We start from the raw sequence: 15,459 nt of genomic DNA, 5'->3' as shown, positions 1-15,459 counted from the left end.
CGGCCACCCTCGGGGAAATGGATAGTGGCCGCTTAATAGAAATAAACAATAGAAAAGCCCTCATCGGGACTTCGATTACTGGTCGCCTAATAGGGGCGGCCGTTTAATAGGTGGCCGCTTAATAGGGGCTCAACTGTAGAAGAATATAATAAGCTAAAAGCTTCCCTTAGGGACCGTTCATTTTTTATAAGGTAGGGGGGGCTGGTGGGATTGGGGGGGGGCATGCGAAAAAAATGGCTTTCGAGGGGGGGTCATCCCAAAAAAATAAGGGGAAAAGGGGGGGTCACGTGAAGTATTTTAGTAAAACTTTAAAATGGCATAATGTTTGAATATCAAAAAAATTGCTATAGAATAAACATAGAAGGCAGGATACAAATTTATTACAAACTTTCCTTCTGCTTTAAAAAAACGTTTGGCGACAAAAAGCATTTGTAGGTACTGAAAAGAAGTATTTAACAATGTTATTTTCGAATGCAACTTTCACTGGCACTCATCTTCATCTCCGCTGTCGTCGAGTTCTTCGTCGCCGCTTGTGCTGCTATGGGAGTCTCTTTCACCAATGCTGCAAGAAGCAGCAATGCTTTCCGTCAGAGTGAACTCTTCAGGGTACATGAAGGTGTAAACATAATCTCTGACTTCCTGCTCAAGGTTGGTGGTGATTCTGCTTCTTGCAGCATTGGTGAAATAATTCCCTTCCAAGAGCTGTGCGATGTATGGCCCATCTCTTCTAAATATCGACGTGGCAACATCCTCAACTTTAAGACACTCTTCCGGGACGGCCGTTCTAGGAGGGTACACAAGGCATTGTGGAAGATCATTTCCTAGCGGGTTTCCAACACAGATTCCATAAACTCGTTGGGCGTTGTTTTCAGTCCGCTTCCTCTTTCTTTCATTTGACTTTCTGCGGTCTTTTTTTTTTTCCTTCTCCTTTTGTTGATGTGCTGTTTGAGTATGCCTTTGAATATGCTGTTATAATTGCTCTTCTTATTTTCTAGTGCTTCCATGTCCTGCGTGATCTTCGTCAACTTAGCTTCTGTACATTTGATCTGTTTTACATTAAAACTGTGGGCAAATTCTTCGCCCTGCTTTAAAGCAAGCCCATTGGACTGAAAGAGTGTGGAATCGTGTTCCTTTACATCTTTCAGTATGACATTCAACTTTTCCACCATTGCTCTGTGCTCTTTGATGGAGAAGTTCAGTTTTCTTCCATCACTGGGCTTCAACTGGTACCCTTGCATGGAAAACTCACTCTCCCTTTCTGAACAGCCATCCGCACTTAGAAAGATTGCTTCTTTTGCTTGTAAGATGTCAAACTGCCTGGATCGTTCAGCTGTAAACCTTTTCTTAAACGAGTCGTCGCTTTCGCCATTGTTGCGCATTTTGGAATGAGCCTCTTTCATGATGCTCATGTAGTAATGCGCTCTTTCCCCGATTGGATTAACAGTATAAAGAAGAAAGAACAGGGAAGTGGCAAGTGGTTTTATCTGACCCTGAGAGCGTTGCTCTATTTGCAAATAAGTTTATTGTCAAATCGAAGTTTGTGGTGGATTATCTTCAGCATCTTGAAGTGCTGGAATTTAAAAGGAAAAAGAGAGCAGAAGAAAAGGCAAAGTTAAGTAGGGAGGAGGATTATCCTTGGACTGAGTTGTGCAAAGATCTAACCAAGCTTAAAAAGCTACGTGTTCCAGAACTAAACAAGTACTCAAACCACCACGGGCTGAAGCAGCATTTGAAAAGCAGCAAGAGTGAGAAAGTAAAGGCAATTGTAAGACATTCATGCTTGCGGCAGAAGAAACCTCTCAGAGCTGGCCAACCAACACTGAGAAATGCCAGGACATTGACACAAAATGACAACAGGGCAAGTGCTGACAGCAGTGAAACGGATGAAAGTGACAATGATGAGTATGACCGTGACGCCATTGACTCTGGGGGAGAAGATGACTCAAGTGACGTCATTCTTGCATTCATCAATTCAGATGAGGAAGATGCCAATGAGAGGCCAAATGCCACACGCTCAGGGAGAGCCATAACTAGGAGATCCGAAATTGACTTCTCTTTCTTTTGATTTGTTTTTTAAACAACAGCTCTCTGTCGTATAGAGATTGTAAATATTGTCTTCATAGTGAGCACAATAACGTGGAGTAGGGGGATAATAGAGAAATATTAAAAAAGTTCAAATCTAAATATTGTTTGTTCAATTTTTTTTTGGGGGGGGTCATCCCAAAAAATGACCGCTATAAGGGGGGGGGGGCATGTGAAAAAATTGGTAAGCTGAGGGGGGGGGGTCATGCGATTTTTAAATGGTGCTTCCCAAATCCCACCAGCCCCCCCTCCCTCATAAAAAATGAACGGTCCCTTAGAAGACCGAGATCTTCCTACGAAACAGAGTGCCTTAGTGAGTGTAGAAATATTTGAAGGATAAATACACTGGATCGAATATTCCTCCTTCGACTTTATATATTTCTCCAAAGGGATCTAATCAAACAAAATCGAACACAAATTCCAATCGAGCACATAACGTTTAGGCAAATTCGATTATCCTACGGATTAATCATAAACTAAATACGGTTGTTGTTGGATTAATATAATCAGCTGCTAAATAGGCCATTTTCGAGTTACCTTGGGCCTCTGTTTCAAAACGAGTCTTCGCGCAAACCTTTCATATGGAAAAGAGTTCGATTACATGAAAATGAACCTGTAGGCGAAACGCATTTGCATGTGAATTGGTTTCGCATGAAGGTTCATTTTGACAAAGAGGCAAAAGGCAACGCGGAAATGGCCTATTGAACCGGGACGGGAAATTATTTACGCTTTAATTTATAAGGGTACATTAAACGTAGGAAATCAAAAGGAGAGATAACTACAAAACTGAAAGTTAATAAAAACTACTTTCCTCCTAGTTTCTTGCTGTTCACTCTACACGTGTATTTTCCTGAACATAGAATCCAGCGACCAAAATCTTGTGTAGACTGGCGGTCACTCACGGGTAAAGTCGAAATGTTTATATTTCCCTTCAGAAAACCAGTACAGACAGTTTATTTCGAATTGACAAGCCAAGAGTTAACAACGTAACCTTAAACATTTTTTCACCGGGCAGTTCAACAGTTATGCATCCTTCTATTTTCTTTCACTTTGGTCAATAATTTTTCTCGAACCTTCTGAGGCAGCTGTTACCCGCTGCTTGCGTGACGTCATTCAAACTGTGAAGAACTAAGCAGGGACACGAGGATGTGAAAGGGAAAAAGTTCAACATGGCTGAAGCCGCCGTCTACCGTGACGCTGTTGTGTTCGATTGTCAAGTTAAAGCTCATAAAATATTTTTTGAGGATAAACTTCCTAATGGTTCTAAGCCCTTACTAAAGGAAGACTGGCCATCCAGTATGCCGAAAAAATGGAAAGGAACAGTCTATGATATAACGGGCTTTTATGGTCAACAAGTTGTCGCACTGCTCTCTTTAATTGTGAACGACGAAGATCAATTCAAGAAGGGTAAAACCTTTTACTTGCTGATTCGCAACAGCTCAGAGGACAACAATGAGGTCGAATACGAACCACTCTACAGACTCACAGCCAGTCCTACAAAGCACCAACCTGGCAATGGCATTGTGGTTCTTCGTCCTAAAAGCAAGGTCAAGTTTACCGAACCAGCGAAAAAATACGACGCGCTGAATGGTGCCTTAAAAGCACACTACGAGACCAACACAACATCCTTCGCAAAGGATATTAAGAAACTCTTTAAGGGCAACACACAGAATAAAGATATTCCCGAAGCCACCATTGAAGCCTACATGATTTTGTTGTTTGAGATCGCCCGACGTTTGGTGAAGTTAGAGGACCCAAGCGAAGAAAAGGAGGCGTTTGACGTTCTTCCGATCGGATGTGCAATCGCACGGTTGATAAACTTACTAGAGCTTCGCAAATCTACTTTTGAAGAAGTGTTTTTAGAGAAAGAAAGATTCCACTGTTTCACAGGAAAACCGGAAGTTAGGAGAAAGGCGATTGAAGAAATCAACGAGGCCACCACGAATATCAAACACCCGAAGGCAACACGAGACACCTTTGGTCTCCCCAAGGAAGGAGCAGAAGAAAGAGAAACAAATCGCCAACTTCAAGAACTTCAAAAATTGTTTTGCCCCGATAAGCGTTCTTCCGTAGAAGAACTAGCACAAACATTCAAGGATTTGACTACGCGTCTTGCTCAAGAGAAGTCTGGGCAGTCTTCACGGTTGCTGTCTACTTCAAACGCAGAAAGTACTACAGCGTTTGATCATTTGGAGTGAGTTTAGTCCTCGGCCAAATCTCACGATTCTATGCTTGAACTTTCGCTTACTTGAGGACTGGTCATACAAACTTTTTAATGCTTTTCCGGTTTCGTTTTACTGATATTAAGACACCAGTCTTTACTTAGACTTTATGCGTGTAGGTAACATTCAACTGCTTCTATCTCTCGGCTATTACTTAGTTTAAATAACAAAGAACTTAACTTCAAGATTGCCAAACCTAAATACAAAGTAAAGTATCATGGAAATAAAACTTGTAATATATATATATATTTTAAATTAGATTGTATTATACTCGTTGTTATCGTTTGAAGTGTGCTTACAAAGCACTTTCAGTTTACTAATGCTTGGGAAAATTCCGCCATGGTAATAGTACATGGGCAAGTGCTCAAGCTTTTTTCCAAGTCACGAGGTCATTACATGATTTCAATACCGTTAGAAGGTGGAAAACGACAAACGGCCTCGCGCGACCAGTTTTCCTCACTCGCGTTCTTTCGCGTCACGCACGACGGCACGTAGTCTACCAGTTTACTTTGGTTAGCTCACGATATCTTTACTCATTGCTGTACTGAACAAGTTCCCACACAAGGTCGGTCATTTCGTAAGCAACAAATCGCTCGTTTTCCAGTCCAAATTTTGGTTTATGTGCATGCGCTAAAGTAAAACATTGCTGCTCATTAGACTATAGGAAGTAGTCGAAAATCTAGTTGAAATGTAAAATATTGCATTCCTAGCAAAATTTAATGCAATTTCGCAGCATTGCATGTCAAAAAACCATTTGACGGTAAAAAATACGGCTTTTTTTAAGCAAAATCAAGCATGAAAGGGTTAAAGGCCCCTTAGAGCCCGTGGAAAACTTACCTGAGATCAGGCTGCCTGGTGGAAAATATGTAAAACCTGTTTTTCTTGGACGCTGTACAGAACAACATAGGATCAGGTCCTCCAGTCTGAAGTGAAGGGTTTTCTGACGCTTCCATTTCCTGTAAGTGAAAGAATGTCACAAAAGTGGACATCAGCGGAAGTCAGTGAAAATACTGCTGTTTCTGAGGAGTTTGCAATTGTTATCGTACTTTATGGAACAGACTCGTCAGGAAATAGGCCCTTTGCAGCTGGGGTCACGTGACCAAATTTTTCCGAGAAAATGTTCATATTATGGGCTATAACTTAAAGACTGCCAGAAATGGAAAGAGCTCATCGAAAATAGCAAAATGGCTAAGTTTGAGGCCCCTGGCATTAAAGAGCAAGTTTATACGACAGCTTGAATTTTCGGAAAATTTAGAGGATTTGTATGGAAAATGTTGCTGGAGAGCAAGACCTTGCTCTCCAACAACTTTTTCCATACAAATCTTCTTATTCTTTTAAAAATTCAGACTGTCATAAAATCTCATTCCTTAATGATGGGGGCCTCAAACTTGGCCATTTTGATATTTTCCACATGCTTTTTCCATTTCTGGCATTTGTTAAGTCATAACCCATAATTTTATAAAAAGTAGGTCACGTGATGGCTTAGCTGCAAAGGGCCTATTAAGGTCGGCATTTCTTAAAAATGTAATGTTCCACTGTAAGTATTTTCTGAGATTTGTAAGTAGACCAATTTTTTAATTATTCTTCTACGCTTTGTTATTTCTTTTTGAGGTAGGTGTCCTCTATTAGTAGAGAGTAGTCCCTCGGCTAAGGCAACTGGCACATCAATTAGGTTATTATATAGTTATTATCACAGTCAGACGTGGTATTTCATTTACTTTGCTTATGTAGTTATGACGTCAGCTTGTCATCATGAGATTATACCATGCTGCTTTGCAACAATCAAGCTAAAAACAGCAGTGCAGACTTGAATAGTTTAAAGCTTATTATCAAAGCCACGCTTTAAACTTAGGAGGCTAACATACGTATGTTTTTTTGGGAGAAAATTTGTAATTGGACAGGTGCTAATTGTAATGTATAAGGTAATTTTTGTAACTAGGGCAAAAGATAAGTTTGTAATTAGTGTAAGTTACTGATTATTTTACTTTAAGGATTAAGCATAATTTTTTATAACAATAGTAAGTGAAGGCTTTCGTGCAAAAAGGGCGTATATAGGTTTTTGGGCCGATTTTTATTTTTTGCAGGATCGAGCTAATTTTTGGCAGACTGACTTGTTTTGACATGAAAAGCATCTTTGTGTATTTTTTGTTGATTCACGCTTCGTTTTCGAGAAATAAACGTATGCAAAAAAACTCAGTTTTCCAAGCGGCATCTTTTGGAGCGAATCCTTCGAAGGAGAATTTCGACGCGACGCGAACTTAAACGGTTACTTTAGCTTCGACAGCATCGTTTTGTTTTAAATAGATGTTTTCAGTTTTGAAAGAAGTAGAGAAATGGTCCGGAAAAAAAAATCGACCGACTTCGTATCGAACCGGTGTCACGACAAAACAAACTCGAATCCGGCCCGTTCAGCGCCTTATTTGCTTACGCTCATGAAGCAACAATAAGAAAATAGCGTAATAATATGAATAAAAAAACTAGCGGCAAATGCCACGCTTCGGTGACTTCATCGTTTAGCAAAACAAAAGGTTTCTTTTGTTTTTCGTTCAACAAAAGATCTCCAAAAGATACCCTTAGAAAACTGAGTTTTTTGCCTACGTTATTTCTGGAAAACAAGCGCAAATCAACAAAAACAACTACGCAACGACGCTTTTCATGTCAAAACAAGTCAGTCTGCCAAAATTAGCTCGATCCTCGATCGGCCCAAAAAGCTATATACGCCCTTTTTGTACGAAAGCCTTCAAGTATTATTGAGCAGACATGTTTGCAATTACTGTTAGTAACAACCTTGCAAGTAAATCTGTTGTCAATCAAATATACTTTAACATACATTTGTGCTAAATAAAAGGACAAGTTCCTTAATTGATGGCGGTCTTAATTCTCATCAAATGCCTGCTTTAAAATGTACTGATTTTACTAAGGAGAAGTTGAAAGTTGATAGTAGTTAAGATGGGGGAGTTAACTGAATTGTTGATCAGCAAAGAAATTTGTCAGTTAACTGCAACTTTGATCCAGTTAACAAGTGAACATCACTGGACAATGTGCAAAAACATTTAGTGTAGCACACTGCAGTTGCAATCAAGATACTGAAGAACATCTTGAGCATATCAGGTTTAGTGTGCATCAAAATATCTTGGCTAAACTACATGTATGTAAGAGCTGTAGTCCCTTTTTTGCTTCTCGTGAGATATTTAAGAATGACACTTCTTGCATTATAACTCATTCTACAAAACTAAGGGTTTCATTACCATTTTCAACAGGAGGGCGACTGGTTTTCACAGGCGGGAAAACTTTTTGAACTGAAATTCTCTATAACAAAACTTTTCCCGTAGATGGTCAAACCAGGTGGACAAAATCATCCCTACAGCCACTCAATTTGCCTGGTGCCTGGTGCCCGGCCCTTAATGAAACCCCTGACAAAACACCCAATACATGTACCAAAGTCCTTAGTGGCCCTGAAGGTACGCAAGCCAGCAAGTCAGCTCACAACAACAAGCACAGGGTTAGGAAGGGGAGAAGGTGACTGGCATTTCATTATCAAAAAGAGAAAATCAGTATTTACCAATGTAACTGCTGCTTTTGATTTCTTGGTCTTGCCTTGGTGCAGGGCCAGTTGAACAAATCGCACATTCTCCATCTAAAAAGAAAGAATGTTAATTTCTGTACATGTCAGTGCACTGAAAACCCAACATAAAATCACACTGTTGTGTGTAAATTGGATTGCAATGTTGTTTATTATAATAATAATTGGTTAAACTTGTCGTTCTCACCTTGCCTATTGTTCTTACACATCTGTTTGTGTGAAGGTTTATAACTGAAGATGGAAGAAGACATATATTAAGTCTGTCAACAAAACTAGAACAGGTTGTATTCTGGAGAACAACACTTCACAAAAAAACTGTCGCTTTAACTCCTATACCATTTAAGTCTGCTCTCTATACACACTACAGCGTAACAAACTAAATGGAACTCATTGCTTAGCTTGAATTCAAAGTATACAATCATTCATTGAATGACAAAAATGTTTCTGACAGATGTTGGTGTAGAATCGCATACCTTTGATACCCAACATTGTGGCGTACAACAGGAAAAATCCACTTTCATCAAAGACTAGCAAGATTGAAAATCATCCATTCTTGATTAGTATCTACTGGGTAACTTTAATAAGCAATAACAGAAGAGGAATATACAGCTGTGCACTATTTCCAAAAAATCTTACAAAACAAAACATTAAGCAGCTCAATTTAAGTCTTTCTACATTCAATCTCCATAAAGTTAGCCTTTAAACACCCGCAGATGGATTTCAGCTTGTTGTTCTACTCTAGCAACAACTTTTCTGGAGGCATAAAGTGATTAGAGGAAATCCATCTACGTGTACAGGTTTCAATAAAGTACATGCTGATAATATAAATTGACCAGTGTGGATACTATTATTTTTACAAGCTCATTACCTACATTGGAGAACCGTAAGGTATCTGTCTTCTCTAAATCTCTTTCTGTTGCCATTCTTCTACCAAACTCCATATCAGGTAACTGCTGACTTTGCTAGAAGAAATGAAAACAAAGAGAACTTAAAAATAACATCCATTGCAATCCTAGTGACTGAAATAACCAGAAGAATTATAACCAGTATCTTGAGGTACTAATTACTCCAGTTTCTATAGCATGAAGGAGCTAGGAACATTGCTACTCCCCCCCCCCCCGCCCCCCCTGGATGGGATGCTAGTCCATCTAGCAATGCTACATAATAACTTCCCAGTCAGAGTATGACATTTGCAGACTGCAGAATTTTTAACTAATATCGTATCCCATTTCCATTATCAAGGACTAACTATAAAAGGGTAACCTGACTGCTAACCGGAATGATATTTAGGCCTACATGTACCTGTAGTCTGCAATCTGTATTCTGCAAATGTCCAAAACCACCTCCCAGTTTAGGTGGTGAGGTTGATCAAACAATTTGCTACCATTTAGTACACTTTTGTGTATTGAAGAGGGGGCGGAGGGGATACATTGTGAAAATTACAAGTTTCTTGCACAAAATGATCCCATCCAAACTCGGCTGCACTATATTCTCAAATTTGATAAAAGTGTGCTGGTTGTCAAGTTACCTGCTGCATCTCTGTAAAGACCTTTAGGGACTCATCGAACACTCTTGTTTTCTTCCCAGTTAGAAATCGGAACACTCTGACCTAAGGGTGACAACAAATTTAAATTACTTGTGATCTGTAAGTCTGAAAACTTCTTGTAATAAATTCATTACTTGATATACACCTTCCTGTCCATTGCCAAGGTAGCAAATAGTTTACCATCTGGTGAAAATGTCAGCGATACAGGAACAGTCTTGCACTAAATTAAGCAAGAAAAAATAAATGCTAATTAAATTGATCAGAAGTTACATGTACTCTGATGAAGGTAGACAGAAGCCATCAAAAATGCTAGTAAGACCAAAACAGATCGGCTTTTAAAGTTAATTTTTCACAGAAGTTTTCATATTCGCGTCTTTGTGACCCTGACCCAGTTAAAAAGGACTTCAAAGTGCTAATGCCAGAATATATCCCCAAATGAACTAGAGACTTTTCTGTAAAGCGCAAGGATGTACATATACATGTAAAATAGGGACACCATAGGCAAGCATTGCATGCACAGAGCGCAATACACTAGGCTCAATTTCCGCCGCTTTCTTGAGTCCGATCTACGTTCCTCCCCGAGAAGAGATGGGTGGACACATGAGCAGCAAAGCATGTCTGTGACATAAACTCATAATTTAATTCTTGTGGTGCTTCTGGTGGCCGGAAATGTCATCTGATGACAATCATAGGCAGAGCCACATGACTCCTACGACTCGTAACATTTGTACATGTGCCGTTTTTGCCACCTCATCTTTTAATTTTGGCCTTCCAACCTATTCTGTTTCACATTTATTGTTGCCAAGAGACATTATAATTATGCTGCGTTCTATTGAAGAGTTTTTTTTTTTTAAGTAGAGCAGAGCCGTTTGACTGTGGTGTGGCAAACGTCATGTCAAAGGTCATGTTGTCATGTTGGTGTGCATGGTGTTGACACCATGTTTATGTTTTGCTAGTTCAGTTTGCTTTGGCTCATTTAAAAATTTAGTTTTGTCTGGCTTTGCCAGAGACTGGTGTCGCTCTCCTTCAAAAAGACTACTGTGCACATCAATTTGACATACTGTAGTCTTTTGTTTCTTGAGATTGATGTTTGCATTCATCCCTCTCTTTGTTGACTTTGTCCGTTACCTGACATTCTGGCACCAAAAGATTCAAATATAGATTCTTATGCATAAGTCTGTGGACCATTTTGCATGTTGTATATACCACTATGGTTTAGATCAGGCACGATTTCATCAGTTGATGGTATTTGGTTAAATGTCCCACTAACGTGATTGCACTTCATATCGCACAGCTTCTTTGATACTGTGAGAAAGGTAATTTCTGCAGCCTGCTCGATTCAGGCAGGCAGATTTCTTATTGGTCGAACTTAACAATGTCAAGTCCACACATCCAGCCTGTGAGTTCAGGGGAGGAATGCGGGCTCCTTTCCCGAACAGTGGCTGGTAATCGAGCCTAGCAATGCACCAAAGGCACAGAACAAAATTTGCTCAATTAAAATCACAAGAAAGTTAATCTAAGTACTGTTTGTTACAAGACGATTCAACAACTCAAATAAAGCTGAAGTGCAGCAAAGGCAGAAATCCATGAACATGACTTAATTTAAAATGTTACATCCATAATACTGGTAAATTATCATAATTATTGTCAACAAAAAATAAATATAATTACCATGATAAATTCAAAGAGGTCTGTGTCTGTTTTGAACTCAAAGTCAACATTCTTGGGAAACTGGAGATCATGTTTAATACCAGACCAATATTCCACCATGCCTGCTTCATCTGCTGACACCGCAACATCATACACGGCATTGTACTGTCAAACAAAACACAATCAACAAACTGACTGGGTAAAAATCATGCACTTTGATTGAGCTAACAGTAAAGTTTGCACTGTAGCCAAAGTGATCTACTCTACCGGATGTATCCTGGTTTCTACAGCATAATGTAAAGAGAGATGCAACATATACAGTAGTCTATCACAGGTAACTGCCAACAGTTTGTTAAGTTGCCCTCAGCCAAAAAGTCACTGGTAGCCAATAATTTCTTTTTCACTCCTGGGTGGAGTTAAGCCACTCATATACAATACATGATGGAGATAATGTAAGACTGTCTTGACCAAAAACTCAAGTCACAAAGCCCCAGGCTAGTGCTACAAACCCAAACAGCTTGATACAAAACCCAGTACACTAACAAAAATTAATTTCAGTGTAGGCCTGTGCTTCTCTTCCACTTGGCCAAGGACTTTCAAATTGAACTGTTTACACATATTATCCAGGCATGTTGATAATCAAGTTCTACAATGAAGCAGGAACAGTCTTGGTTTCCATCTAGGCATTGATAAAATCGACTAGTGACTGGAATTTAAATCAGCCATTAATTAAGACCGGTAACTATTTTAATATATCAATATAGCTGCAGAGTCTGATTTCAGTCTGGGTTTTGAAATGCTCAGATTATAGCTTTCGGTGATGGCACCTATTGATGTTCAGGTCAGCCCAGGGAACAGGACAGTTTGTCCATGTATGTGTGAATACCTTAATAAATGTTACAGGCTTGGTATGAAGATTCAGAGTATGAAAAGGTGTGCTTGTCCCTCGTCCATCATAAACATGAATCACACCTGTTTCCTTCTCTGAGCTGACGGAAAAAAAAAACAGATTTATGAGTAATAATAATAATAATAATAATAATAATAATAATAATAAGTCTGACTTATTTACCCATGCAAGTAATTTACTTAATAAATGGTAACATAACAGTTACCATACACATGTACTTGCACAATAGGTAGCCTGACAAACATATATATCAAGCTAGTCAAACTATACTGAGCAAGTGAATATTCACTGTGGCACACTGCAGTTGCAATCAAAACACTGCAGGAAGTCTTGAGCATATCAGGTTAAATGTGCATAGTCTAATGTTCACAATCACACGACCTACATATGTGTATGGCAACTGATGCAACTTTTTTCGATATGGTTAAAGTTCAAATCCTAGAAATTCAAGAAACTTGATGGTTCATTAGTCCATTGTAGGTTAACCACCCTTAGCCCAGGTAAAGGCCCTTAGCTTTTTGTCAGGTTACCTGCCCTTAGATTACACCACAATAGTAAGCAAGAATCTATCTACATTCCTGGGTAGGGAGAAACACTGTGACTCTTATGTTGCTTGTCCTGGCTGCCCTTATATTATAATTAAAACTACACTCTTATCGATTATGACAAACACAAAATATTCGGAGTATTGAACATTTTGTTTAAAAAATCAACTGAATGCTTACCAGGCCACTGAGGCCACAGCTGCACCAGGAGGAAAAATCCATTCACACTGTCCTGGAACGTAATCTAATCGTAACATGTTTATCATATCTACAAAGTAAACGATAATATTAAACAAATAAACTGACAATGTATCAAGGTGTATAAGTTAGATCGCTGCTCTCCCTGACTAGGTATAATTTATATATACATGTAGGACATGTGGCTATCCCAACCAAGGAACAGTAAGTTAGTCAGAATGAAGTCCCATTCTTACCAAAATTCACAACATCAAATACTTTAAGTGATTTATCCTCAGCTGTAGAACACAGGATCTGACCATCAGCACTGGCAGCAATACAGTGTATGACACCTGTATCAAAATGTGAAAATTAAGAAATTCAAATTATATAATTCAGATTTACATTTTTTGGACATTCAATTATACAATATAATACAGGAAAAAAATCTCCTTATTTCACCAGGTCAAGATCTCTACTGAAGTATTATAAGTTAATTTATTACAGTCATAATATTATTATTATATTAATTAATTCAATTAATACATTATTCAAGTAATGAAACACACGTCCGTGAAATTTGCAATTATCTCACCCATATGTGCTTTGAAGTGTTTAACAAATTCTACTCCCTCATCTTGCCTCTTCCAAAATTTGATGTGGCCATCGCAACTTGCCGTAATAAGAAATTCTGTTCTACGAAATACAGGTCCATACATGAGTCCAATACAGTACAAGAGAATGCATGAAACAACTGCACAGAAAAAGATTAAAGGACTAATGAATTATCTTGATAATAGGCAGTTGTGATTATGGAAATAATGCCTGATAAAAATTCAGGCTTAACTGGAGTCGAACCCATGATCTCTGCGATGTCAAAGTGAGCTATCACAATGTGACCAACAGTCCCATTTGGTTTGAAAGCTAGTTTGCAATTTACAATATGTGTGGCCAAAATAGAGATCTGAAAGAACAAATGTCCTGCTACATAATAAATAATGGATCTATGTCAAGTTACATTATGGAACATGGAAGTTTAGAATAGAAATGAAAACATGTACTGTAAATTCTGTATCAGGCAACTTACTCAGTGACCACAATGTGTGAAATTAAATCCCGGTGCATAAAACTCTTCTCATAGGACTCAGCTGATGGAATATTTCCAAGATAGACTTTTTCAAACTCTAAAACTTGAGATAAAATGTATATGCACAGTACAATTTAATAAAAGATTTTAAAGATGTCTTAATGACCATGGCCAGTCAGTTCAGCTGTAAGTGCAACTTTTTGATCAGTAGATGGACATGCATGTAGAAAGGAACTGTAAAAGATTCTACAGAGTAGCTTAGACCATTTTTTTGTCCAGTCTACAAAATATAAATATTACAGATCTTTGCTAGTACTTTTAAAAAGGTACACATTTGTGTGTGCATGGCAATTAAAACTATTTGCTGCAAGCTTAAGTGTCCCCTATAGGGCCATTCCAGTCTATTTAATATAGATCCATACCCTCCATATTCGGGAGTTCCTTGGAAAGCCATTCAAAAGAAAATTTTGAACAAAATCAATAGTCAGCCCCCTTCCATCTCCCTATGGAAAATTCAGGCTGTTGCCTGGAAAAACACTTCAGAATGCAGGGTTGGAAGAATATACCCCTGGGATTTACCATAAACATCTTACTCCCCCATGGATTTCGTAGGTCTTGATGCCTCCCTTCCAATGTCTTCAATAAAGGGGGGAGAGGGTTATTCAGATACAAACTGGAGCCACCCATAGTTTCATGAGAGCACAACTTGCACTTCCCAATGGTTAGGCATACTGTAAGTGTAGCTTTGAGAGAGTTGCACTGTACATCCATATACAGAACTGTAATGCATGTCAATAAAAATGATCTTGAGTTCTATTCCACAGTACATGAGTAACCTAGAGCTTATCTGTTCCTGCATCATTCAAGAATACTCTGGAAGTTCTTTATACAGTAATTTTAAACAATTATTGGATGAGGTTTTTTGTGACATCTGGAATAATCAAGGTTGAGGTATTCGGCTTCGGCTGATAACACTAATTAAACCTAGACCTTGATTATTTCGGATATCACAAAAACTGAATCTCATAATAAATATTGTTTTATTACACATTGCTTTAAAGAAAATAATGACAAACGCATTATCACACTGAACACAGTTTATTTTCGACAAGCCAACCTACAGATTATTCACTAATCTGCTAGTAGGCTAGTGAATAATCTGTGGGTTGCGCTGTTTCCCAGAATTAACCGTAGGCTTTTAGCCAATGAGAAGACAGATGGTGACTACAATAGTGTCAGTATAATAAATGATAACAGTAATTCCACTTCATCCAAGGTTTCTTTTAATTCCAAATGTTGTCACCTTTTGTGACAAATTCCATTGATTAAATAAATGCCCTTATTAATTCAGGAATTACGTTCATTTTCCCAAGGCAAGTCACTGACACATGGAAGGTATGAAAAACATGACCTTAACTCGGGTCATCAAAGTACATGTAAATGCCAGGAATGATTTCAGTCAATGCCGAGATCATACTTTACAGAAATGTTTTATACTAAATTTACCTCGTCTCTTCTTTGGTTTAGGAGGAGGCGCCGGCATAGGACCAATCATGTCATCTTCTTCGTCTTCGTCGCTGTTCTCGGCAGCGTCCAAACCACGCTTTCTGCTCCCTTCGTCCGCCATTTTAAAATTGCAACGAAATCTTACTGGTCA

General features: G+C 38.6%; 2 protein-coding genes across 2 annotated transcripts in view; one reads left to right on the top strand and one right to left on the bottom strand.

Annotated features, from left to right (window-relative positions):
* The window catches only part of LOC110053672 (peptidylprolyl isomerase domain and WD repeat-containing protein 1-like), a 19,124-nt gene extending 3,665 nt beyond the window's left edge, over positions 1-15,459 (bottom strand). The window contains exons 1-14 of the mRNA XM_020759931.2: positions 15,309-15,459; positions 13,803-13,905; positions 13,311-13,411; positions 12,973-13,068; positions 12,719-12,806; positions 11,970-12,072; positions 11,105-11,248; positions 9,579-9,653; positions 9,416-9,496; positions 8,756-8,849; positions 8,361-8,414; positions 8,075-8,118; positions 7,867-7,941; positions 5,142-5,260 (exon numbers count right to left, since the gene is read on the bottom strand). Of these exons, the coding sequence (XP_020615590.2) occupies positions 5,142-5,260; positions 7,867-7,941; positions 8,075-8,118; positions 8,361-8,414; positions 8,756-8,849; positions 9,416-9,496; positions 9,579-9,653; positions 11,105-11,248; positions 11,970-12,072; positions 12,719-12,806; positions 12,973-13,068; positions 13,311-13,411; positions 13,803-13,905; positions 15,309-15,429 (1,298 nt within the window). The 5' untranslated portion in view covers positions 15,430-15,459. The remainder of the gene's footprint in view (positions 1-5,141; positions 5,261-7,866; positions 7,942-8,074; positions 8,119-8,360; positions 8,415-8,755; positions 8,850-9,415; positions 9,497-9,578; positions 9,654-11,104; positions 11,249-11,969; positions 12,073-12,718; positions 12,807-12,972; positions 13,069-13,310; positions 13,412-13,802; positions 13,906-15,308) is intronic.
* Positions 3,213-5,148, top strand: LOC110053675 (uncharacterized). Its single transcript, XM_020759935.2, has one exon. It carries the CDS (start codon positions 3,252-3,254, stop codon positions 4,278-4,280), a length of 1,029 nt encoding a protein of 342 aa, XP_020615594.2. The 5' UTR covers positions 3,213-3,251; the 3' UTR covers positions 4,281-5,148.

Source organism: Orbicella faveolata, unplaced genomic scaffold (assembly GCF_042242905.1).
Source record: "Orbicella faveolata isolate gen_17 unplaced genomic scaffold, um_ofav_v1 contig_14, whole genome shotgun sequence".
NCBI lineage: Eukaryota > Metazoa > Cnidaria > Anthozoa > Scleractinia > Merulinidae > Orbicella > Orbicella faveolata.
This window is presented reverse-complemented; position numbering and strand designations above follow the sequence as displayed.